The sequence below is a fragment of the Mustela putorius genome, unplaced genomic scaffold, assembly GCF_011764305.1.
Source record: "Mustela putorius furo isolate JIRA1106 unplaced genomic scaffold, ASM1176430v1.1 tig00003869_pilon_pilon_pilon, whole genome shotgun sequence".
Taxonomy (NCBI): Eukaryota; Metazoa; Chordata; class Mammalia; order Carnivora; family Mustelidae; genus Mustela; species Mustela putorius.
The window spans coordinates 9,360,259-9,387,715 of NW_025422021.1; the positions used below are offsets into that span (position 1 = coordinate 9,360,259).

The following is a 27,457-nucleotide window of genomic DNA, read 5'->3' on the forward strand; positions in this document are numbered from 1 at the left end:
AAGTTCCAGGAGAGAGTTAACCAATTTATTTTATTTGTATTTTTCTATTTTTTTTTTTTTTTTTTTTTTTTAAATTTTATTTATTTATTTGACAGAGAGAAATCACAAGTAGGCAGAGAGGCAGGCAGAGAGAGAGAGGGAAGCAGGCTCCCTGCTGAGCAGAGAGCCCGATGCGGGACTTGATCCCAGGACCCTGAGATCATGACCTGAGCCGAAGGCAGCGGCTTAACCCACTGAGCCACCCAGGCGCCCCTGTATTTTTCTATTTTTGTATATACAGGAATAGTATTAAAATCTGTCTAAATGTAGTTTAAAAATAGAATATAAAATATAATTCTGATGGAGAAGGAAGCACTATGTTATTAGCAACCTTAATTTTTTCTTATTTTTTCATAAATAGTGGTGTATCTTAAAATTGATAGTGTCCTAGATATGATGAAATTTGATTTTACTATTTCTGTTTGGACTATAAAATTTCCATGGCTTTTTCCCTCTCCACTCTCTAAGATCCACATTAGGTTGGTTGAAATTTTAGACAGTAAGCAGAAAACAGGCCCCTAATCAGAGTTGTATTCCCTTCCATTTTGCCTCAAACTGTTTAGCTCCTGTGTTAGCTCAGTGCTTTCATAGGACTGTGCTAAAAACAGCAAGAAGCAGCCAACATATGTCAACACTGAATCTTTCTAGTTTCTTCCTTGGCTGGGATGTCTTTGAAGGTGTAACAGATGGTAGATGGTGTTATTAAATGTTTTGTACAGCACAGTAAGGAACACAGCATTCCAGTCTGTAACTTCTGACTTCTTTTTGACTGTATCCAAATATTGCCATGGAGCTAATGCCACATGGGATTTTATTCTGGGTAGTATATCTGTCTACCTAATATTTGTTTTGTTGTGGTTAAAAAGAAAAAGAGAGAATGGATATTGGGAGGTGTTGGGGAGGAAGAAAATTTTTTATGCCTTTTAAGATTGTTCTAGCTGGACTAAGAATTAAATTGACATAAGACAAATTAACAGCTGAAAATCAGACTTAATTTTGTATGTGCTGGTAGTCCAAATAGAGATGAGATTCCAAAGACAAGGAAAATGAGGTATATATGTCATTCTGAACTAAAGAGAGGAGGAGTGTAGGACTTCAAAGTGAAGGAGTATAATTCACAGGGAAATAAAAAGAGTAAATATTTGTTAAGCAAATTTTTTCTGGGCCACTCAGAAACAATGGGACATAGAGGACCTTGATCTAACAGGCCTTGCTATGTTCCTCCCTGTATACCATACCTAGTTCATATTATAAAGTAGTTATCTATGGTGCTAGCTCTCTTCCTGGAGTAGATGCTTTATCTAAATTCTTTTAGGCAGTTGTTGATGAGGTTAGAGAGGTCAAAGTTTCTTCCTGAGTCTTGGCCTTGATTATTTTCAGCTAGTCATATCTTGGGGTAGCCTGCCCTTAGCCCCTACAGTTACCTCTTTTGAAATTTCCCTGGAAGTTTCATGCCTTAAAAGTTGAGTTGGAAAAATTTTTTTAAAAAAGAGTTGGTGGATTGTTCCATCTTGTTGAATAATTCTCTTAGTCCTGACAGTAGATCAGTTCAGTTAAACTCATTTCAGGACACAGTGACACAGTCAAAGTTAGACCTGTGGTTCAAATAATCAAGAATTAAATAGGAGGCATTTTTATGGAAACAGAAGAACAATGGTTAATGATTAGATCAAATTATGAACCAGTTTCTGAGTTCTCAAAGTAGCCGGTAGAGAAGATTTCTAGATGTTAGGCTTGAAAAGCGTCTTCAGATAGCGTGAGAGCAGGCAGTGGCAACTGTCAGATTCTCCTAGTTTGTAGTTTGATCTTTTTGAATGACCCACAGAGCAACAGAAAGCACAGAGGTTGTCTGTATATGAGCTATTGGAATTTCTCTGAAGTTTACATCAAGTTGTTCATATTCAGTCTACCTGGCTTCAGGAAGAAGGGAAGTTTTAGTTCTCAAATGATCCAAGTCAGAAACGTGGAAGAAAAATGAAAAATATTTGTTTAGAGAACTGTAGTGAGGTTTTGGAGGGAACTAAAAGAATCAAGAACTAGTCCAGTTTATGATGAGCAGTATTATACTCTTAATATCCACTGAAGTGTGTTATTGAAATATAATTTTTCTCTCTATAATTTTATATTTATAATTTTTATAACATACTTTTTCTATTTTTCCGTCATTTCTACCAGAGATAGCCCAATTTATTAAACTAATTTGTTTGCAAAATAAGTCTACTTTCTAAAAATCTTAGCCTGATTATTTATATATAAGTCCATCAAGAATAGTGGTTGACCATGTAGGCTCTTTTAAATCTGCTTTGCTGGAACTTTTCATAAGGAATCTCCAGAATGAACTGTTAATAGGCTCTGGGGTCCAAAAGCCAAGCCATCTACTTGCCATTAGGTTTCACCTGAAACACCTATAGATATGGTTGAATTCCTCTCCTCTCCAGGTCCCCCAAATATCTTGAAATGTGTGTACCTCCTGGGGAGTGACCTCTTTTACTCACATGGGAAGGCTGTAGGAATTCTCTAAGTAAGGTATCAGGTTAATATTTGCAATGTGCTTTATTACTTGCCTAAAGTCAACATTAGTTCCTTAAGGCTATCTGGTCAAATCTGAGTCTATGCTTGTGTCTCTCAAATGTGACATTCAAGTCAAAACCTTGGTGATATATGCAACATTTCCAGTTGTGACCTGTTACAGGGTGAATAGATTCTTATTGAACTTATGAAAATAAGTACATTGCCATAAAACTATAAGAATGCTGAGAATTCCTGAAATCTGGAGGGATCAGGTAGGGAGGAAAAAATAAATGTTTCAGTTCTGCTTACACAAATATTATTTATCAAATTGCTATAAGTCAGTTAGCTTAAGAGAAAAAGTTTCCTTAAAAAGTTTCCTTTAGGAAAACTAAAACATTTTTTAAAAAATCAGCAGTTGAGGGGTGCCTGGGTGGCTCAGTTGGTTAAGCATCTGTCTCTTGATTTCAGCTTGGGTCTTGATCTCAGGGTCCTGGATCAAGCCCCGTGTTGGGCTCCCTGCTCGATGGGGAGTCTGCTTGAGATTCTCTCTCTTTCCCATTGCTCCTCCCTGCAAAAACGAATAAATAAATCTTTTTTAAGAATCAGTTGTTTTGGGGCGCCTGGGTAGCTCAGTGGTTTAAAGCCTCTACCTTCAGCTCAGGTCATGATCCCAGGGTCCTGGGATCAAGTCCTACATCAGGCTCTCTGCTCAGCAGGGAGCCTGCTTCCTCCTCTCTCTCTGCCTACCTCTCTGCCTACTTGTGATCTCTGTCTGTCAAATAAATAAATAAAATCTTTTTTAAAAATTTAAAAATTAAAAATTAAAAAATCAATTGTTTCAAACTAAAAGTCATGAAAATTATAATCACCCCCCCTCGGTTCATTCAGTCACATGTTATTCTTGTTCTGCTTGAATCCAGTGTTTTCACTAGTTCTAGACATTCCCATCCAGTTCTGTTTTATTTTTTTAAAGTTATCAGAAACATGTACTCAAAGTTCTTTCCGTGTGCCTCACTGAAGATGAAGCACTTTTGCAAAAGCAAGAGAGTAAAATATTGACTGTAACTGACAAAAGACTTAAAAATGGCAATGATAAATATCTGATTTAATTTCATTACAATTTAGTTAAGGAAATTTGGTTATTTTTGTGATACATGACACTTCTAGATTAAATCAGGGTATATAAGATTTCTAGGTGTTTTATACAATTTTTAGAATACTTTAATAACTAATATCTACACACATGTAATATAAGAGGGTTTAATAATTTATTTGACAATGATTCTCATGTAATTTAGCATACCAAATAGGTCTAAATAGCTTAATATCTCTCTTTTATAAGGAGGAACAAAACCTCTGGTATGTTTCAGGGGCCCTCTGGAACATCTCAGTTACATTATGGTCAATAGACTTCATTTTGGAATTTGATTTTGGGAAATTTATCAGAAACATCAAAAGGTTTAATCATTTGATTAAATAGGATCACAGATTATTATGAAACAATAATTATACCTTTAACTGAACTGACATCAAAATCTCAAAGGCAAATGCAGAATGTTAGTAGTTGTGAGCAAAATCTAGCTCTTTTCAAATTAAGACTTAGTTTCTTAAGTAATCAAAGACCTGATATACATAGGAAATTATTTTGGCATAATACAGAATTTTTGTTTTCTAGGCAGATAACTTTAAAGGTTAACAAAAGCCCTTTTGTTTTTGTTTGCAATTTCTTATTGAAAGCAGACCCACAGTTCCAGAAAACTTGGTCCTTTTTTTTTTTTTTAAGGTTTTATTTATTCATTTGACAGACAGAGATCACAAGTAGGCAAAGAGGCAGGCAGAGAGAGAGGAGAAAGCAGACTCCCTGCTGAGCAGAGAGCCCAGTGCAGGACTTGATCCCAGGACCCTGAGATCAGGACCTGAGCCGAAGACAGAGGCTTAGCCCACTGAGCCACCTAGGTGCCCCGAAAACGTTGTCCTTTTAAAAAGAAAATAAAGTTTTGATTTTGGACCAGCATAAGTTGGTATTAAAATTCATTTACTTAATTTATTCTAAACTTAGCCATACTGAACACACCTAAAATTTCTTTTCAAAGATTCATTTTCTGGGGACACCTGGGTGGCTCAGTCAGTTAAGCATCTGCCTTCAGCTCAGGTCATGATCCCAGTGTCCTGGGATCAAGTCCTACATTGAACTCCTTGCTCAGTGAGAAGCCTGCTTCTCCCTTTGCCTGCTCTGCCTGCTCTGCCCACTGCTTTCTTTCCTTCTATTCTCTCTCTCTCTGACAAATAAATTAATTTTAAAAAAGATTTCTTTTCCGTAAATCTTTTATAACTTTCTTTTTTACATTAAGATTCTATCCTGAGTTTTCCCTCTTTAACCGGTCTCACTTAGGACATAATTATTTTCTTTCAACAAAAATATATTCCCATTCCTCATAATTTTTCTTACCAGAAACACACATCTTACTTTCTGTATAGGGGAGCATATTTTGCTATCCCAAGATATGCCTCTTTGGCATATTGATTATTTTAGGTTGATTATTTTTTAAGAAACTGCAGACACAGGAGAAACTCTGAGAATGAAGAAGTAGTCCTTTTGTAAGAGACCTTTACATGTGTAATGATATCTCTATTTGTAAGACTGTCTCCCTCAGCACCAAGAAGAGAGGGATGATTCTAAATCTCTAGAAACTCTTATCATTGGAGACGATAAGCATTTAATACTCTTACCCATTTGTCCTTTTCCTGGTTGCTTTTCACAGCCAGCTACCCACTTCCTCCACCTCTGTCTTTAGTTGAAGATGGTATTAAGGTGATGGCTTATTCCATTTCAGAGACTTACTCAGTTTTCCTGAGTCTCTCCTGTGTATACATGTTAATAAATTTTATTTGATTTTCTCCTGTTTCCTGTCAAGTTCATTTTTATATCAACTAGGAGAACCTTGAAGGGAAGAATAAAAATTTTTTCCTCCCCAACACTTGCCTATAGATTTGTTTTTCATATTATTTCCAGTAGTTTTCATTACATTTATTAGAATCCTTAACTATGAGAAACTGTGACTGAACCAGTATCAATTTGTTCCTTGGTGAGTTACAGATAGAGACTACAGCAGTTGGAGTTGTCACAGAAGGTCACAGGGAATAACTTCCAAAGCTATGACTCCCCCAGCAAGTGTGAATGGGTTCCTTTATTTTTTTAAAAAAGATTTATTTGTTTATTTTAGAGGGCTGGGGAGGCCCAAGAGGGAACAGGGGAGAGGAATCTCAAGCAGACTCCCCCTGAGCACAGAGCCCAACATACGGCTCCATCTCACAACCCTGATATCATGACCTGAGGCTAAGTCAAGACCTAGACACTTAACCAACTGATCTACCCAGGCACCCCTGGGTTCCTTTTATTTAGGGTTAGGATGATAATTTAGAAAGGGGAGCCTTGTCATCATATGTAGAGGTGGGCATAAGTTCCTACCGGTATCTTAAGGAAAGGGGCCTATGCATGCATTTTATGTTATGTTAATGAGGTTCATGCTTCTCAGCTAGAGATTTTAGCATTATGATGAGGTAAAGGTAACTCCTGGTCACTCTGTGGTCCATCTGTGCAGCTGTGAGTCAGGACTTGCGCTCAAACACATCCAAGTGGTTTGGGCTGGCCAGAGCTCTTCATCAGGGCAGTAATTATTGCTTGAGGGGTAGTTTCAGTTTCCAACACGGGATGCTGTGCCCATTGGGTCTTTTGCCTAAGTTAAAAAATAAGCTGGAAAGAAGAACATAAGGAAAACTTGGGACAAAGATGAGTGAATATGTGCAGGTGGGCAGTAAAAGTCAGGTCTTGGGATCTTGCTGGTGACAAACCCTTAATTTTTAGTGGAATCTAAGTAGTAAGCAATTGTGAACTGTTATACCAGTATTCTTTAGATTGGCAAATTTATGAATTCATTTCATAATTTCTAGAAGCGTTTGTCTTCATAGTATAATCTTTCAGTTAAGCACAAAGCATGTTTACAAACAGACTCTAATTTATCTATAGTTTCTTTGTAATAAGACAAATAGATAAACCTGTGTTATTTACTTAATGTTTATTAATTTATTTGGAAATGATCTAGATAGTCAATGAATTTAACTTGACTCATCATTTAATTTTACAGAACTTTAATGTTTCAGGTTACCCAAAAGATTTTGGAAGCTATTTAAAAGCTTACTGTAAACGTTCTTACTTAAATCTATTTACTTGTTCTTAATTGTTTAGATTACCCACAGAACTTCATGATGCATCAAAGTGTCAACTGTTACTCTGTTTTCTTTTTTTTTCCTGACAAATTTTGCAACAGAGATAAGAAACTTATTCAACTTTCAGTAATCACAGGCACAACAAATGTTTTGTATTCAATGCTGATAACTCTAAAAAGATGTCTATTTGAATTAAATCAACTTTTTATTAGTTTTAATACCAGATATTTCCCCAGATCATGTGAACTTGCAAAACATTTGGGTTACTTTCTTTCTGAAAGTACTAGAATACACAGTCCTTACAAGCACTTGCCTTCAAAACAACTAAATAGAGCTCTTTTACAAATTCATTTTAGCAATACCATTTGGAGGTAGAGAAAAATATCTCACATTTGCACCATATATATAGGGACAAACATGTAAACACAGGAAATCTAATAGGTTTGTTTTACAAATATTTGTGGAGAAGACAGTATAGGCCCAATTAAATACTTAATATCTATGTCTCTTTCTTGTTTCCTTTACTCCTCATGAAAAATTTCTCCCTGAAGTTTGCATTTCAAAAAATGGCTCTTAGGTCCTAGAGAAGAGGGGGATGGGAAAATTCTTATCACAAAGGCATGGAGAAAGTATCACATTTTTTTTCAAGGTGGAGATTTGGGGCATTATGCCTATTATCAGAGATGCTAGAGCCCTTATAGCAGCTTGTTTTTTTGTTTTTTTTTTTTGTTTGTTTTTTTTAAATAAACTAACCTTCAGCATGGGGCTTGAACTCATAACCCCAAGATGAAGAGTTACATGCTCTGGGGTGCCTGGGTGGCTCAGTCAGTTAGGTGTGGGACTCGATTTTGGCTCAGGTCACAATCTCAGGGTCCTGAGATTAAGCCCCCCATTGGGCTCTGTGATGGGCATGGAGCCTGTTTAAAATTCTCTCCCACCTCCCACGAGCACACAGGTGCATGCATACACTCTCTTAAAAAAAAAAAGTCACATGGTCATATGCTGTACTGACTATGCCCGCCAGGTGCCCCAATAGTTTGTATTTTAAAAAGCCTCTCCACACCTTTTTGTCATTAGTCTCAGGTGATACAAGCTATGTTTTCAAAAACATAAAATTTATAAGGGACAGAGAAAGAATGCCAAAAAAATTCTTTTTCCTAAGAGTTCCAGGGTAATTGCTATTTAAAATTAACCTTTTTAAAGTACAGGACAATTTTGTTATAATATCCTGATCTTTGATAATATCTGTAAGCATTTTGAGAGGAATAGGCAAGGTTTGGGGATTGGTAAAGATAGTTGAATTTCAACTTGTTTCTACAGTTGTATTTCTGGTTTTGTAGAGATTGGCACAACAAAGATAGTTGGCTTTTTTGTTTGTTTTTTAAATATTTTATTTATTTATTTGACAGAGATCACAGGTAGGCAGAGAGGCAGGCAGAGAGAGAGGAAGGGAAGCAGGCTCCCTGCTGAGCAGAGAGCCCGATGCCCAAGATAGTTGTTTTTAATCCCCCCCCCAACACACCCCTGTAGCCTGAATATCAAGGGTTTGACCTGTCTTTTTAACTAAACTTGCTTCAGGAAGATTTTTTTTTTTTTTTAAGGAAGACTCTTTTTAACTAAAATGGGAATGAAAAGATTTATGGCTTTGTAAAGTCTGTATAAAGCATTTATAAAGCATTTTTCCAAAGTACACAGTTCAGGTTGGTGTCTGTTAGCCCCTGAATTTTGGCCTTCTGGAGATCATTTGTAGAAGAGTCAAGTCGTCTGTTTCCTCAGGGTGAGGGGGGTGGGGGGTATAGGGGTTGTGAATGGCCACTAATCTGATTCCTCTCTAAATTTGATAGGATCTTCTGAAAGGCTAGATAAAAGGGCTTTATAATTGAAAAGATCTGTTGTTCAGGGAACATGAATCCTTTGGGGGGGGGGTGTCTAGGATACACCTAAAATGGATGCTGCATAGGAATACCTGAAGCTAGCAGAGCCCTAGAAAGCAGGAGCAAAGTGAGCCTTACTGCCAGTCTTGGGGGCTTTTTGTTAAATTCACTTCTTGGCTTTCAGTATTTACATGAGTAATCTGTATACTTTGGATGTAGGGATTAGACCAGAGTGCTCTCTGTAAATCCTGTAGGGAAAAGGAAAGTTAAAACAGTCAAATGTGGCTGGATTATAAGAAGGGGAATTTACATTTGTTGTGTTAACCTTAAAAATAAAACTTAATTATTTTACCAGCAAAATGAGTTTATTCAAGAATAACAGAGAGTTGCAATTCAGGACAAGCAAGGATGGCAGGATTATAGGCAAGTCCAACAAAGATGAGTGATATTTTATGGAAAGGGGAGAGAATGTTGGGAGGAGTTGTTTTGAATGAAAGTCCACTGGAGAAAAGCAAGAGTTCAAGAATAATGATGGTTTCTCATTGGCTGAGTTGCCAGACTCATCTGTTTCTTACAGGTTTCAGTATATGTCTTTCTCTGTTGGCATCTGTCATGGATGATTCTTTCTTGTTGGTGATTCTTCTGCTGGAGTCTGTAACTGACAGATCTTCCTAAGATTGCCTTTGAGTGGTACTGCTCCCCCTTCTTACCTCCCCTTCTAGCATCCCAAGTCCATTTTAGTGATTTCCCTTATTAATTTTCTCATTTCTTCATTTTGATCAAGATCTTTCTCTGAAAGCATTACTGATCAAAAGTCAGGTTTTCCGTATTTAGTGGTTTTGTCCTTCTGTGCCAGGAAAGACCTTTCCCTGTGCCAGAGGGAAAGGGCAGAGCAGTTAGAAAGAAGGCCATATTTGAGTAACAGAGAGGGTTAGGAGGGAGAACCCTTGGGCATTTATCATTAGTAGTTCATGATGTGGGAAACAAAAGCCGAAGAAAAATTCCTTAGTTTCCTTACTACCTACAGACCACTGACAAGTCCTTCAAATAGGCAGAGTGACATTCCTCTAGGAACTCAGCTGCCTTAATGTTAATACTTTGCTAAGGGCAAAAGGCAATCTTAGCCCGACCCCCAGGATCCTATAAGTTCTACTTTAACGTACAAAAGTTCCTTTGGAAACTTCCTTTATCTCTACCCCCCAAGATACATGTTGGCAGTCATCCCGCAAGTGTATTACCCACCCTTATACATCTGAAGGGTCTCATGATTCAGGTTTTATTAAACCATAATAAGTGACCATTTCCCAACAATAGTTAGCCCCCTCAAGGTCCCGGAAACCTTGCTTCCAAAATTCCTTAGACATTTATGCTATTTCTGAAACCCCTCCCAACTTTAAAGTGTATAATGGGCCACTCCTCATGACCCCAGTGCTGCTCTTTCTGCCCATGGGTCCTGTCCCCATACTTTAATAAAACCACCTTTTCGCACCAAAGACATCTCAAGAATTCTTTCTTGGCCATCGAGTTCAAACCCTAACATCTTTCCTACATCAGTTCACATTTATCAGGGTTGAGGTCCTAAGCATTGGAGATCATCTCCTTATTAGGTACATCATTTTTACAAAAGTTTCACAAGCAACAAAATACAAAATGTAATTATACATAACATAACAACTCCAAATGGTATGGTAGCTCTACAACTGGACCCTAGATCTGAGAGTAGCCATTTGAAACATTTATTGGCAGTTATTCAGACTTAGGGAAGAAAGGTTCTTTCTATAAGGGCAAATCCAGAGTCAAGTATGCCTTCTGCAAGTCTCTGCCTAAAGTGGCCATGAGAGCAGAATAATGAAAACTGCAGGAACACTGAAAGAATTCACCAAGTACATTTGGGAAAATACCGTGCAGGCGTATACATGAAGCAGTAGCTAATGAACTTTTTGCAAAAATAGCAAAACATCAAGGACGTATTAACACAGTCTTGTTATCACAAGAGAACTGTTTGGGACCAAATATGTTATCAATAATATAGTCCTCAAAATTATAAATCCAGAAACTATGAATTTGGATAAGAATCCAGAGACAGTTGATAGTCTAGATGAAAAGAGACTTTTGTGAATCCTGAACCTTCTAATCCTTCAGAAAAAGCAAGTATTGGTTTGTCATGAGATCATGACCAGCCTATTTCCAAAAGGTCGGTAAACCACGGTCAAAAGAGGTTTCCACCTTTTGCAAGGCTTGGGAAATGCAGACAAGGGCTTTGTGTTTCCACAAAAGAGATAGTAAACGCAATCAATGAGAAAAAGGTATATAGGCCTATCCAGACTTCTTGGGAAAGCTGTCTCATCAGAAGTCCTCTGCTTCGATTTTGGAAAATTTTTACTGTCCGGTCACCAGATGGTGTGCAGGTCTGGTTAGGGTTTGGTACTTTGTTTAAATATGTCGCATGAATCTAAGAGTCTATGCCTTGGAACTTGGCAGCACAAAGTTTGGTTATCGGTACCTATTAAGGACCGTTCTTTGAGGCTGAAGAGGGTCTTTCCAATAGACAAAAGGTGTCTTCCAGTAGACAAAATCTCTAGCAAGGTGTGATGCTTCAGGTCTTGTCTCCTAGGAGAGTACTGTGAAAAGACTGGTCTATCAAAGCATGATTATTTTAATAGTAACAGTTAGGCCTTTACAATATTGAAGTATATCTCCTTTACCAGTTGTGGTCAAAGGAGGCCAAGTACATTGGACATCTGTGACTATCTCAAGGGATGAGAGCAGGTGGGACAAGCGAGATGGGCACTTCTGTGACCTTACTGATATTTCTCCACCAACACTGGTTCACAAATGCTATCATGTTGTAAGTAGACCAATGACATTAATGCACATATAATAGTAAGTAGTAAGAATTTACTGGTGGGGTCAGGTTGTTATTTGGTCCAAACCAGAGTTCTCCTTTTATTGAACCAACTGTTACTAGATTTTCAATATTGTTTTTCCTTCTCTGGGAGTAATTGTTGGATATCTCTTATCAATTTTTCCAGATTATCATTTGGGTGAATATCCCTTTGGACCACTACAGAGGTTTGGTTATTGGTTTCCTTGACAGCAGTATTTTTGGTGGAAATATCAGGTGATTTACTTTGGCCTCGAGGAAATAGAGTCTGAAATGCCCAGGGACTTTAATAATAGCCAGAGCAGCCAGTGAAAGTATAGCATTTAAAAAATTTGAACATAGGAGCCATTTTTAATTTTATTGCCATTGGAGGTAAGGATACCTCATTATTTCCACAATATTCCAAAGTCATGAGCTACCCCAAAGGCATACTGACTATCAGTGTAAATGTTTACAGTTTCTCCCTAGGCTAAAATACAAGGATGGTTAAAGGGGATTGATCCATGATTAATTCTTAGTGACCTTAACTAAGAGGACAATGGCAGGAATGGCTCTGAGACAAGGGGTTAGCCCCATGCCACAGGGTCAAGCTTTTGGCTATAATTACTCTGTGGGCAGTAATGGTCCGTGTTTTGGGGTGAGTACTCCAAGGTCATTTCCTTCCTTCTCACAAGAAAAAGGGAAGTTGATAATTAGGAAGTCCAAGGGCAGGGGGCTTTATTAGGCTTTTTTTTTTTTTTTTTTTTCAAAAGCTTACATGACCCTGATCTTTCTAAATAATGGCACCAGTCTGTCATCTTTTAGTAAAGCATACAGAGATTGAGCCATAAGAGAGAAATTTGGAATCCATTTTCAACAGTAGCTGGTCAGTCCAGGAAAACCTTATAACTGGTACTTAGTTTAGCTTTGGGGGAGTTCGGGATGCCTTGAAATCTACCTAGATCCAGATGTGGTCCTTATTCCCAGAGGAGGTACCCTAAGTATCAAACCCGAGTTTGAGCAAACTGCAGTTTTTTTCAGAGACTTTACATTCCTTTAGAGTCAGAAATTTTAACAGGTAGATTTGGTTTTCCTGTGAAGAGGTTTGAAAGGGGGACCAGAGAAGCAAATCATCTATATATTGTAACAGAGTAGAGCCTGCAGAAAACTTTCTATCATCCAAATCAGCTTTTTAAAAAAAATCTTTTTAAGTAAACTCTACCCCTAACTTGGGGCTCGGTCAACCCCAAGATCAAGAGTCCTGTGCTCTACCGACTGAGCCAGCCAGGCACCCCTCATCCAATTCTGCTTTTCATGTTTGTGACAGGTGCATTTCCATTCTTCCCATGTGAAAGCAAAAAGTATTTTTCTCTCCTGTCAACTGGAATACTAAAAATGCACTGCATACGTCAATTATATTGAAAATAGCTCTCAGTGGGAATAGACGTCTGTAGTATATGGGGTCAGGAACAACAGCATCCTGAGGGATACCAGTGCTATCTATTGCTCAGAGGTCCTGAACAAAGCTTCATCCTCGGCCACCGGGTTTTCTCACAGGTAAAATAGGGGTATTACAGGGACTAGGAGTACAGAAGACATTGAGGTGCTGAGCCTTGTGTTCTGTTATGGGCTCGATGCTTTGAAGGGCTTCTTTATTTACAGGTATTGGTTAATTTTGTGGAGATGGTTTGCAGGATCTATTTGAACCTTAATGGGAGAGGCTCTCTGGATTGTCAGCTAAACATCTTGCCGGTGAAGGAGATGGTATCTGGTCTAGTGGGAATAATCAGTGTCCCAGCTCTTGTGTTGTCCAGAGACCGAACAAATAAAAGATGTCAGAGGGTCATTTAAGTCCTGACCGGCTATTTTGATTACTACTGGCCAGTTCTAGAATCATTTCCCCCCTATTGGCAGAAAGAAATTCCAGCATGATACTTTCCAGAGAAATCTTGGGGCAATACATAAATAGGGATAGAAGAACTAAGGAGAAAAGCATGTGTGTTTCTTGAAGGCCTTAGAAGGGAGTAGGTTCAGAGGCAGGGATCCATTGAGGTTTATTCCAGACCCTGCTGTTGGAACTGTTTTTGGTGCCCCGAGGCAGGGGTGGTGTGCTGAGATTATACTGCCTAGGTCAGCATGCACAGAGGGCTAGTGATTTCCAGTCTGCAGAGTGATTTCTGCAGGCCTACTATGAGGGAGAATTGGGAAGAGCCTCTGTAGTTCCTTAGAGCCCCATCATTGGGAATTAGGAGGACACTGGAGAGAATGACAAGGTAGCAGAAAGTGCCTGGAATGCTTAAGTTTGTAACAATCTCTTTTCCAATGCCCTGGGTCTCTACAATAATATCAGAAATTGGGTGGGTGGGAGGGGGAGGGATTAGGTTTAGGGGCCCTCATCTGCTAGAGTTGAAAACCAAGAATTTTAGTGAACTTTCTTTTTTTTCCCCCCAGATATTTATTTATTTATTTATTTATTTGACAGATCACAAGTAGGCAGAGAGAGAGAGAGGAGGAAGCAAGCTCCCCGCTGAGCAGAGAGCCTGATGCAGGGCTCAATCCCAGGACCCTGGGATCATGTCCTGAGCCGAAGGCAGAGGCTTTAGCCCACTGAGCCACCTACATGCCCCTAGTGATTTTTCTTTCACATGACTCATCTAGGATGTGAGTGAGCTGATTTGCCATTTAACACATCTTGAGCGGGCAGTTTCTCATTCCATCCTTGTCTTCTTAACTGAAAACGAAAGATCCCAGTTCAGCCTATTGATAAATGTAGATTTTAAATGCTACCCTAAGAGTACTGCTTTGGCCTTCAGTCCAACCCCTTTTCAGAACCAGACCGAGTGCTCTACTTTAGATTCAGTATCTAAAGGAAGACCAGAATTTTCTTAAAAGACCATTTGGAGTTGATTGGAAGAGTCATGAACTGGTTCATCAGGCTTTTGCCCGCAAGCCTGAATTTTGTTCCAATCAGCAGGCTTGGGAAAAGCCACTCTCATTGCTTGATGGGGGTTCCTGGTGTTCTAGCATCTTGCCAGAAGTTAGGGGTTTGTAACTTTCAGGAGGTTCCTATTGGACTGGTTTCATCCAGCGTTTGGCCTACCCTCACTAAGCATGGAGACTAATTGACGTAAGTCTGAGAAACCAGGTTGGTAAGTTTGAATTTAACGATGTTCAATTCTTAAGCAAACTTAGAGGGGGGCATCAGTCACCTTAGAAAACTTCTTAACTGTGGCTCCCAATTCAGCTTAGTTCAGGGACTATAAGAAGCCTGCAGTTTATTTAGTACCTCAAAAGACCTAGCTTTAAAGGAGCAGGTTTTAAAAGGTTCGGGGGTGGTGGGGGTTTGGTTCAGAGGAAAAGGGAAGATCAGCAGAAAGAAAATGGTGCCGGAGGCAGGGCCTGAGCAAGAGGCTACATGTCTGCAGAGAAGACGAGGGAGGTTTAAAAAAAAAAAAAAAAAAAGGCCTCAGAAGCCATTTAACTTCTTCTTGTATAAATAGTATTTTGCAGGAGAATCCTGAAAACATTTGGAAGCCTAAGGTACCAATTAAAATATGCATCCCATTTTGTTTTGTGTTTTTAGGAGCTCTGGCTTTCTAACTTTGAAAAAACAAGTTTGGGGAGATTGAAAGTTCCCCACAATAGCCATTGAAGCTCTCAAATACTTTTGGTTAAATTCATCCATTTAGTTAGAAATGGTTGTGAGGAGGGATCCTGGTCTTTAAACATGCAATCAGGGTCCAGTGAGGGGGGCACCCTAAACACATTTTGATGGCTGGGATCTCATTTCTTAGAGGTTTTTCTCTAGGGTAAGAAGAAAAATTCCTAGACAATACAATTTCAACAGTCACAGCCTCATTACAAAAGGAATTGGACCAAAGACCAGTACAGTTCCAGTAAAACGGCCCAATTTCAAAAAGTGGACCAAAGGCCAGCACAGTTCCAGTAGGATTGGTCCAGTTCCAAAAAGGAGTCAGAGCAAAGACCAGCAGAGTTCCCGTAGGAACAGTCTGGTTCCAGAAAAGAATTGGACCAAAGGCTAGCATAGTTGCAATAGGAGCAGTTTGGTTCCAAATAGGAGTTGGACCAAAGGCTAGCACATTTTTTACAAGGAACGGTCCAGTTCCAGAAAGGAATTGGATCAAAAGCTAGCTTAATTCCAACAGGCACATTTCCAATAGGAATAGTCTGATTCCTAAAAGGAGTCAGATTAAAAGACCATCGTAATTCCGACAGGCACAGTTCCAACAAGAACAGTCCAGTCCTAAAAGAGGAACCAGACCAAACACTGGCACAGTTCCAAGGGGTACAGTCTGGTTCTGAAAAGGGATTAGACTGAAGGCCCAAGGAGTACTCTCAGAAAGAACAAAGTCTGAAAACAGGTTCCATATAAAGCCTGGAGAGCTCAAACACGGAGAGTGGAGCCTGAAATCTAGAAGAAAATTACCCCTAAACCCTACGGCCAGTGACAAAGCAGTGGACCCAGTTGGCTCTGTGGGTATCCGCACCTATTAGCTTATCAGCTTTAAAGTTGTCAGGGGATCTTCTCTGGATCGCACTTCTGATCACCAAGTAATGTTAACCTTGAAAAGAAAGCTGTCAGTTACTTTACCAGCAGAACGGGTTTAGTCAGAAATAAGAATTGCATTTCCAAAAAAGCTATGGCAAAACCATAAGCAAGTCTAACAAACAAAGGAAAGGAATGCTGTTTTTATGGAGAAGAGGGAGGAGGTTGGGAGGGGTTGTTCTGACTGAAAGTCTCTCAGAGAAGAGTGAGAGTTAAGAGAGATGACCGATTCTCATTGGCTGAATTGCTGAAGTGGTCAATTTCTCATGGGAAATGTGATATATTCTGCCCATTTTTGGGCTTGATTATTTGGTTTTGGGGCATTGAGTGTGAGGAGTTCTTTATAGATCTTGGATATCAGCCCTTTGTCTGTGGTGTCATTTGCAAATATCTTCTCGCATTCCTTAGGTTGCCTCTTTGTTTTGTTAAGTGTTTCCTTTGCTGTGCAGAAGATTTTGATCTTCTTTTTATCGCTTTTGTTTCCCTTACCTTTGGAGACCTGTCTTGAAAGAAGCTTCTGTGGTTGTTGTCTGAGAGATTACTGCCTGTGTTCTCTAGGATTTTGGTGGATTCCTGTCTCACTTTGAGGTCTTTAATCATTTTGAGTTTATCTTTGTGTATGGTGTAAGAGAATAGTCAAGTATCATTCTTCTATACATAGCTGTCTAATTCTCCAAGCACCATTTATTGAAGAAACTGTCTTTTCTCCATTGGATATTTTTTCCTGCTTTGTTGAAGATTATTTGACCTTAGAGTTGAGGGTCTATTTCTGGGCTCTCTATTCTGTTCCATTGATCTAGGTGTCTGTTTTTGTGCCAGTACCATACTGTTGGTGATCACAGCCTTGTAAGATAGCTTGAAATCAGACAATGTGATGCCCCCAGCTTTGTTTTTCTTTTTCAACATTTCTGTTGTGCCCAAGTTTTGTGTCCAAGAGACCACCAAGGAGCCAAAACCAATGGAATCACACCAGGGTTTATTCAGCAAGCTCAAGCTTGGGTCCAAGTATACCCAGCACAACAGAGCAGGGACTTGGACCCCCAATCTGGTTATAGCATGGTATTTATGTATTGTTTGGGGGGATTTCCAATAAGGGACGTGGACTCCGTCTCCAGGTTCAGTTCCTGATAGCGTACTGGGTGTATTGGTCCTGTAGTTGAGCCTGGCCACACACAGGTGGCCAATGAGATTACAACACACAGAGAAAGCTGCACAGTCGTGCTAGGTCACACACGGGTGGCCAGTTGAACTACAATTGACCCCATAGTAGCTATTTCAAGTAGCCTATCACCTTAGTCAGAATTGGCTCCCAAAAGGTGCCCAAAAGGTGGGGCCTACACTCCTTGGTAGCTAGGGAGACAATATGCATACTCCACTGATTGGATGTCTCCACCTGACCTGACCCATCCCTGCATTCGGGCTGTTATCTCCCCCTGAGACTGGTTTCCGGGACTTGCTTTTAAGTAATTTCAGGGTGGAGGGTCAGTTTAAGTTTTACTGCATTAACAACAAAATGGCTGTTCAACCGAGGTGGGGCCTCTCTGGCTAAATAGGCCCTTACAATTTCCTTGGCAATTTGGTGTCTCTTCTGGTTCTATACAAATTTTAGCATTGTTTGTTCCAGCATTTTGAAAAATGCCAGTGGTATTTTGATTGGGATGGCATTGAAAGTATAGATTGCTCTGGGCAGCATAGACATTTTAACAATGTTTATTCTTCCAATCCATAGGCGTGGAATGGTTTTCCATCGTTTTGTGTCTTCTTCAATTTCTTTCATGAGTGTTCTGTAGTTCCTCAAGTATAGATCCTTTACCTCTTAAGTTAGGCTTATTCCAAGGTATCTTACGGTTTTTAGTACTATTGTAAATGGAATCGATTCTCTAATTTATCTTCCTATGGTTACATTGCTAGTAGTGTATAAGGAAATAACTGATTTCTGTGCATTGATTTTTGTATCCTGCCACATCACTGAATTGCTGTATGAGTTCTAGAGATTTGGGGATGGAGTCTTCTGGGTTTTCCATATAGAGTATTGTGTCATCTGTGAAGAGAGAGTTTTGACTTCTTTGCCAGTTTGAATGCCTTTTATTTCTTTTTGCTCTCTAATTGCTATTGCTGGGACTTGTAGTACTATGTTGAACAACAGTGGCGAGAGTGGGCATTCTTGTGTTCCTGATCTCAGTGGAAAGGCTCTTAGATTTTCCCTCACTGACAATGATATTCGCTGTGTGTTTTTCATAGATGGATTTTATGAAGTTGAGGAATGTTTCCTCTATCCCTATACTCTGAAGAGTTTTAATCAGGAAAGGATGCTGTATTTTGTCAGATGCTTTTTCTACATCAGTTGAGAGGACCATGTGCTTCTTCTCTCTTCCCTTATTTATGTGTTCTATCACATTGATTGATTTGTGAATGTTGAACTATCCTTGCATCCCTATGTATGTATGGGGTCGTGATAGATAATCCTTTTAATGTTCTGTTGGGTTCTATTTACTAGGATCTTGGTGACATTTTTGGCATCCGTATTCATCAGGGATATTAGTCTGAAATTCTTCTTTTTTTTTAAAGATTTTATTTATTTATTTGACAGAGATCACAAGTAGGCAGAGAAGCAGGCAGAGAGAGAGGAGGAAGCAGGCTCCCCGCCAAGCAGAGAGCCAGATGCAGGGCTCAATCCCAGGACCCGGATCATGACCGGATCATGACCCAACCCGAAGGCAGAGGCTTTAACCCACTGAGCTACCCAGGCGCCCCTGAAATTTTCCTTTTTGATGGGGTCTTTGCCTGGTTTTGCGATCAAGGTTATGCTGGCCTCATAGAAAGAGTCTGGAAGTTTTCCTTCTTTCTTTTTTTGAAACAGCTTCAGGAGAATAGATATTATTTCTTCTTTGAATGTTTGATAGGATTCCCCAGGGAATCCATCAGACCTTGGACTCTTTGTTTTTTGGGAGGTTTTTGATCACTGCTTCAATGTCGTTACTGGTTATGGGTCTATTTAGGCCTATTTCTTCCTCTTTCAGTCTTGGTAGTTTATAGGTTTCCAGGAATGCATCCATTTCTTCCAGGTTGCTTAATTTATTGGCATATAGTTGTTGATGTTAATTTCTGATAAGTGTATTTATTTCCTTGATGTTAGCCATAATCTCTCCCCTTTCATTCGTAATTTTATTAATTTGGGTCCTTTCTCTTTTCTTTTGGATAAGTCTAACCAGTGGTTTATTGATCTTATTAATTCTTTTCAAAGAACCAACTTCTAGTTTCGTTCATGTATTCTGCTGTATTACTGGTTTTTAATTCATTGGTCTCTGCTCTAATCTTAATTATTTCCCTTCTTGTGTGTGGGTTAGGCTTTAATTTATGTTGATTCTCCAGATTTTTAAGGTGTAAAGATAGTTTGTGTATTCAGGATTTTTCTGGTTTATTTTGAGTGACACTTGGATGGCTATGTATTTCCCCCTTAGGACCACCTTTGCTGTATCCCATAAATTTTGGATCAATGTGTCTTCATTCTCATTGGTTTCCATGAATTGATTAAGTTCTTCTTTGATTTCCTGATTGACCCAAACATTCTTGAGCAGGATGGTCTTTAGCTTCCAAGGGTTTTTGAATGTCTTCCAAACTTTTTCTTGTGATTGAGTTCTAGTTTCAAAACATTGTGGTCTGAGCATGTGCAGCCACTTTTCAAAACAGTGTGGAGGTTCCTCAAAAAATTGAAAATAGAACTACCCTATGACCCAGCAATTGCATTACTGGGTATTTACCCCAGGATACAGATATAGTGAAAAGAAGGGCCATATGCACCCCAATGTTCATAGCAGTGATGAAGTCCCAGAACCTAAGTCAGGTTCGGTGGGGTGAGGAGGTTCGGAGCCGACGACTAAAGAAAGAATTCTTAAGACGTCATTGGTGCAAAATGGTGGTTTATTAAAGCACGGGGACAGGACCCGTGGGCAGGAAGAGCTGCTGCCGCCCCCGGGTTGTGAGGGGTGGTTGGTTATATACGTAGGAGTTGGGTAGGTGAGGACAAAGGGCTATTGGGGCAAAGAATACTATCAAGTAAAGACAATTGAGAGTCTCCTGGTGGAATGTTACATTCCTGCTATCAAGCATCCCTGTTAATGAGATTTAGGTTTAAAGACAATTGGGAGTCTGGTGGAATGTTACATTCCTGCTATCAAGCATCCTTGTTAATGAGATTTAGGTTTAGAAGAAATTTAACTTTATTTACTTTTCCTTCTACCTCCACCTCCTTCGGTTTTTATGGAGGGGAGGGTAACATTAGGCTTGAGGAACTGAGTTCTGTGTCTTTGGAAATTGGGCTATTGATAAGGTAACTTCTTTGTTGTAATCTCAAGGACATTTGCAAACCAAGGGAGACTCCTGTCTTGTAGGATTGTGATCTCAGCAAGTTAACTATTTATCATTTTATGGCAGTCAGGGGTGCCTGAGGAATGCTACACATATGGAGGGGAGCGGATGGAAGGGGGGGTGCAAGGCGCCAGCTTTTGCTTTGTCCTCAGCCAGCCTCCTGCTCCCTCATCAGCAGCAATGTCCAGAATAGCCAAACTGTGGAAAGAGCCAAGAAACCCTTCAACAGACAAATGGATAAAAAAGATGGGGTCCATATACACAAGGGAATATTACTCAGCCATTAGAAAGGATGAATACCCAACTTTTGTATCAACATCAACATGGATGGTACTGGTAGAGTTTGTGCTAAGTGAAATAAGTCAAACAGAGCAAGTCAATTATCATATGGTTTCACTTATTTGTGGAATATAAGGAATAGCATGGAGGACATTAGGAGAAGGAAGGGCAAAATGAAGGGGGAGAAATAGGAGTGGGAGACAAACCATGAGAGACTGTGGACTCCAGGAAACAAATGGAGGGTTTTAGAAGGGGGGAATGGAAGGATGGGTGAGCCAGGTGAAGGGTATTAAGGAGGGAACGTATTACATGGAGCACTGGGTGTTATATGCAAACAATGAATCACGGAACACTACATCAAAAACTAATGATGTACTATATGGTGACTAACATAACATAAAAAGATATATATGAAATGGAAAAAAAAAACCTTTTTTTTAAAACAAGTCGCTAGTAGCAGTCTTAGAAGGATCAATAGGAGTTTACCCTGAGGAACCTGCCCCCCTCATAGCACAGACAGAGGCAGGGTCCGAGGAGAGTGACATGGTTCAGCATGCCCTGTGTGGGGACCAGATGAGCCTGGGACAGTGCCGAGAGGGGGCAGAGGAACTCTGGAGCTTGGAAAGTAATTATTTTCCAGCCTGTGTTATGGTCCCTTGGAGTATATTAAGGTTTGAAATTCAATTCTGACCATCCCAAGAAGGATATTTAAAAGTTTGGCTCTACCCATCACTCGACTCCTCCTTTTAAAAGTAATTGGAGGGCACCTGGGTGGCTCAGTGGGTTAAAAGTAATTGGAAAACAAAAACAAAAATCTTAGAATCACCCACCCACCTCCCAATTCTTTAAAAAGCCCACAATATAACAATCCAGGCAGCATTAGTGATTATAACTTGTGCAGAGAGGTTACCCTAATAATCCTTTGAAGTAAAACTTTGCTTTCAACCTTCCCAAATATACCAAATAGCTATGTATATATTTCTCTCTGTGTTTTCCCCTCATTAAATTCCTCAGATGTAGGAGTCAAAGGAAGCCTCCCTCATGCAGAATCAAATTATCTGTGTTCCACATGTTTAGTTTTTAATAATAAAATAAAATGAAATGAACCCCCCTCCTCCCAAAAAAGGAAAATGCAATGTATGTCTTTCCCTGTCGGGATCTGCCATGGATGATTCTTTTCTTTGATGGTCCCTCTGTCACAGTCTGTAATTGACAAGTCTTCCTGTAATTGACGTTGAGTAGTACTATTCCCCCTCCCAGCCTCCCCTTCTATCCTCCTAAGTCTGTTTTAGTTAAGTTTCCCTTTACTGCTTTTCTTAGTTGTGCCGTTAATTTTTGTCTTAAGTGCAATTTCTGTTCTTTCATCTTGAAAGGGAGTCATCCAAGGCTAGCCATTATACTAATAAGACAATCAATAGCTCTCCATAAACAATTTGTTTTCTTGCAAATGTAGCCAATTTAAAGGATCCACCCTCTGGCCATTGGTAAGTAAGATCTATTAATAGTGATTCAAACCAGTAAGACTTTTAATGGCTTAACCAAAGATACAAGAGGTGTCCCTAGAGAGGGCATAGGTGATGCAGCCCCCATGATCCAAAAGTTCCTAAGAAAGCAAAGGCCTTCATTGCACAGGCAGTAAGGATGGTGTAGTGGAAATAGTGTCCCTGGTCTCACACAAACACTTGAGGTGCCCCCAGCCACAGATTTGCCTATATCACAGGCAGGTGCTACTGGAATGGGACTTTTCAGCACTAACAAGCAGTGAAGGTTGAGACAACAAAGGTTCCTTATGGTCTTGGACCTCTTATGACCAATGTTCCTGAGAACTGGCACAGTCAGACAAGAGCGATGAGGGACTCTGTAAAGCAGCTGTGTCAGAACACAAGGAATCGTATGTATTTTCCCTGCTTTGAACAGAATGGGATGACTTACCAAGCCAAAACTTCACCCAAATTTTTGTTTAATTCCTTACATTTGGACCCGCAGCCTATCCAGTTGTCCACCAGAAGCACACAGGTACGAGCATCCTTCAGAGCTTATGCCAAGCTCTCAGGACGTTTAAGATGAAAGGAGATCTCGTGATTTTTCTTCTGTTTACATCAACAGCTTTAGCTAAGCCATGGATCTTTGGAGCCAAACTAATATTAGGAGGGATGTGCCATGGAGTTGGGGCTTGTTTGGTGTTTTGCAGTGTGTCTTGTTGTATGGCAAGTTTACTCGAGGTTGACTCGTGACCTAGTATCAATCTAACCCATCCTGTGACCAACATATCCTAACACAGGAGTCTTTGAGTTAGGATGCCCTGCATTCTAACAGCTTCTAATTGTGTGACCCATGCCCACCTATTTTGTGGCTTTGGTTTCCAAGATATCCCTTAGCAACAGCCTTCCCTTCATGTGTCCATTAACCTACAACAAGGTTTATCTAAACAGATGCCAGCCCAGCAAGAATCATGAACTCACCAGTCTGTGAGTTTAACTGGAACAGCAAACTTAATGTAGGGACTATGCTTGCATTCTTACCGTATGTTTTTTTTTTTCCTCTTTATGACAAACAACACAACAGATAGATAAAAACAAGACCATCTCTGGGAGGAAATGGATTAATAAAACCAAGAGTACTCTACCAAACTTAGTAAGAGTTGCTAAGCCCAAGGAACTAGTTCTACAAGTATTTTCTCCTGCTAATCTAAATTTAGAAAAAAAAAAAAAAAGGACTGTCACCACTTTTATTCATTTGAACTCTGTAGACAGAAATTCTGGGAGGCTGACATGGTAAGAAAACTTACTTTCTGCTGGCATCTACTTATGTCAGATGCCCAAGGATTTCAGCTGTAGCAATACTAGGGCAAGCAGTTGTCCAGAAAGTTAAAGTGTCCTGCCTACTGTGCCCACTGTTGGGGAGGAAGAAATGCTGTTCTGCCCTGCGAGGTTCTTGTAACTGAACTAGGCAGTAAATTGATGTGAAACAGATTAACTGAAAATTAACTGTAATTTTGTATGTACAGAGGATCCACATTGATGTGAGAGTCTGAAGTCAGGTACAATAAGTTATATATGTCATTGTGAACTAAGAAGAAGGATAAGGGTCTGGGACTTCAAAGGGAAGGAATGCAGTTCACAGGAGGATGAAAAGTTAATGCTCACTAAACAATTGTTTTCTGGACCATTCAGAAACAACCATAGGGAGAGCTTTGATCAGATAGGCCTTCTGATTCCTTCTTATATACTGTCTTAGTTCATATTATAATGTAGTTATCTATGATTGCAGCTCTCTTCTTGGAGCAGGTCCTCCATCTAAATTTCGGCAGTTGTTGGGGGAGTCATAGGGTCAGAGTTTCTTCATGAGTTTTTTGGGCTTTGATGGTTATCAGCTAGGCATAAGCTGTGTGCCAAAGTGGTCCATTTGGAGGAGGCCTGATACTAGCTCCTACAGAGACAACTCACTCTTTGTAATGAAAATGATCATTGGAGTTATTGAGATCACCGGGAGAGTGTATGAAGCCAGAGATAGTCCTCCAAAGCAATAGCATTTAAGGGATGACCAATTGTAGGAGCCAAAGAAAGAGTGCTCTAAAAAATGAGGGGGCATTCAATGCTGTTAGATATTCCCCAGCAGTTAGGTAAGATGAGAACTGAGAAGTGTGCTTTAGACTTAATCAAAATGTTGTTGATGGCTTTGGAATGAGTGGTTTCATGAGAAAAGTAGTGGGGAAGCAAAAGATAACTATAAATAAAGTCATTGAGAAGAATCATGGAGTTGAATGTGTTTCTTTGTGTATTTTACAGAGGGATAGTTTTGAGTATGTCTAAATGCTAGAGGTGAGGGACCAATGAAGCAAGCTGTGGATAAAGAAGAAGGAGAGGTTAAGTACCTAATAGGGTCCTCAAGGATTGAAGGGTTGCCTCCAATGGGAGGAGGAGCATGTCTCTGATGGGGATGGGCAGTTTTGGAATCAAGACATCTCCACTTGCTAATTATGTAACCTTGGCTAAGCTGCTCACTGTCTCCAGTGATTATGGCTATTTCTCTTACTTAGCACTCCCTGTGATACAGGCACTAACCAGTGAAATAGGGTTGGGTTGGGTGGTGGTGGTGGTGGTGGTGGTGGTGGTTTTACATAGGAGAATGCCAAGGTTGCATAGCTTAGTGGAGAGAACATATTTGTTAAAGTAAGTTATACCAAGGCTGAAATCTATAATTGACATTTTTTTGTGTGAGCAGGAGACAGAGTGCAGCTCAAGCTAAGGGGAAAGGTGGGAAGCCCACTGGGTAAACCATGTAAGGAAAGGAAATTCAAAATAACCAAATATTTTTCTACTTTTTTTTTTTTTTAATAATTGATTGATTGGTTGACTTGAGAGAAGAGCAGAGCAGAGAAAGCACACACAAGCAGGAGAGAAGGGGCAGAGGGAGAAGGAGAAACAGACTCCCCACTAAGTGGGGAGCCCATATGGGGCTCAATCCCAGGATGCTGGAATCATGACCTGAGCTGAAGGCAGACACTTAACCGACTGAGCCACCCAGGCGCCCCATTTATCTACTTGAAATAATCCTTTCAGTGATGTCATAGAGTTGACAGGTATCAGGCAAGATCTTACAGATTCAGGTACAGAAAAGCCAGTTCAAACTTACTTAAATAAAAAGAGACTGTTTTGTTTCAAGTCACTTAAAAATTCTTCAGCTGGAACCAAAGTATGGAGTGTGCCCTACCCTCCACCTCCTCTCTGTTTCTCCCCATATTTCAGCTCTGATTTTTTTTTTTAAGATTTTATTTATTCATTTGAGAGAGAGAGAATGAGAGGGAGAGAGAGAGAGAGCGCCCATGAGCAGGGAGAAGGACAGTTTCCCCACTAAGCAGGGAGCCACCCAGGCTTCCCTCAGTTCTGTTTTTTGTTGTTGTTGTTGATGTTGTCTTCACAAGGCTGACTCTATCCTTGTAATGCCAGAGATGGACAAAGTAGCACCAGCCTTCAGCAGTCCTAGATGTGCAAAATCTCCCTAATGAGCACCTCTTTCCTTAATTGCCCTAGAGAAGCACCAGGATTGGACTCTGGCCAGGCATGGGCCACATTACCCTCCCTGGACATTGGGAATACATCTGGAGATGTGGTACATACACATAACGCACACAGGCACACACCATCCCTCCCTCGCTCCCTCTTGGATTAATTTAGGAAAGGGAAGAGTTTCCAGAGGATACAGTAGATTCTTTCACTCAAAGAAAGGACAGTGGGCAGGTGAAAACACACATTGATCATCTGTACCCATGTCCTGCAGACTGGAAATATGTTTTCTTACATTGTGTTTATACTTACAAATTTCTTACTGAAGACTTTTTCATTTTTGCTAGAATTTGTTATTGGGATTTAATGAATATATTCAGTCCATGAAATACGACATTCTGACATTTAAGGAATGATGATTCTCTGTACTCTTCTCTCTTTGTATTCCTCTCATTTCCTGATGTTTCTTTTTTAAGTCAGGTAATGCACATGCACATTTCCACTCTCTCTTAGAGGAGATTTAGAATACAGAGGAATTTAGATCAACCTTGATATGAGTTGATTGGACATAAATCGTAGAGGATCAAGTTGGTCTTCAAAGCAGTAAAAGTATTCTGAATCCAGCCATTAGCTAGAAAAAGGCAGCCACATCTCTTTACCTATTTTCTGTTTCAATTTCCTAGACCTTTCAGCATTTTCTTTGGGTGAGTGGCCATATCAATCAGAGTTCAGTGCATAAAATAGAAACCACTCTAACTATTATTAGCATGAAGGGATTTAATTGGCGAGATTACATATATACAAGAGACTAAGGTGAGTCCTAGGCTAGACCTCTGAGGATATTTCTAGAATAATGACCCACCTGAGAAGCTCTGGGGAAGTCAATGGAAATTGAGGTAAAGATGTATATTTTATAGCTGCAGTCCAAGGTGTGGAATGAAGAGGCCACCACCAGTTAACCCTGCCGTGATACTCAGAAAGCTAGAAGACTCCAAACACAGAGACTTCAGTCTCCACCAGTGTGCTTGTTAGTAGACATACCCCTGGAAGTTTACCTTTCAGATCTCAAATGAAGGTATGTATTCATAGACTCTAACTCACATGCAAAACCCTAGCTGTGAGGGTGTCTAGAAATGTCTTTTTAGCTTCCCAGCCTTTCCAACTAGATGGATCGAATAGAGGTTGAGCAGGCTAGTCCACAGTTATCTGTCGCAGAGGCTTGGACATTTTCTTTACTTTTGCTGGGTTTCTGGCAGGAGTGGTTGGATTGTGTTGGGAATAGGCAGAGGAAAACTGAAGAACAGTTGCTGCTTGGAAAAGGAAAGGAAATGTCGAAATGCAAAAAGCAAAAGCTCTTAGAGTCAGCCTGAACCTTGTTTCAATCTTTCTGTTTTGTTACGGATTTAGAGAAGTCACTAAAACCAGACCAACATATCCCTGTTTCTGTGGGTCATCTGCAAGAACTGGCGTAGTGTTCCTCATTCACTGCTAATGGTGTTCACTACAATGGGGTTTTGCAAGTGTCTTGAAGGCATGACAACAAGAGGGGCCTAAGACCAGAGTCATGTAGCCTTTCAAGACCATGAACACTGCATACTAAGCTATAGCAAAGATGAAAATGGGCCCGATTTGCTCTTGATCCACATGTCTGAGGCTGTTATGGTGTTGGAAGTCGTGTACAGGTGAGTAGGGTGGAGTGTTTTTCGTAGGGCCCTGGTTATTC

General features: G+C 39.9%; 1 protein-coding gene across 4 annotated transcripts in view; it reads left to right on the top strand.

Moving 5' to 3' along the window:
- The window catches only part of LOC106004982 (tropomyosin-1, isoforms 33/34-like), a 68,102-nt gene that overhangs the window by 27,373 nt on the left and 13,272 nt on the right, over positions 1–27,457 (top strand). For 2 of the 4 annotated variants that reach the window (XM_045066568.1, XM_045066569.1), the window contains exon 3: positions 26,652–26,809. The exons of 1 other annotated variant lie outside the window; for it this stretch is intronic. In XM_045066568.1, coding sequence (XP_044922503.1) covers positions 26,652–26,693 — 42 coding nt within the window. In that variant the 3' untranslated portion in view covers positions 26,694–26,809. Of the gene's footprint in view, positions 1–26,651; positions 26,810–27,457 lie in introns of those variants that run through there. One more of the 4 variants, XR_006602461.1, reaches the window with a different exon arrangement.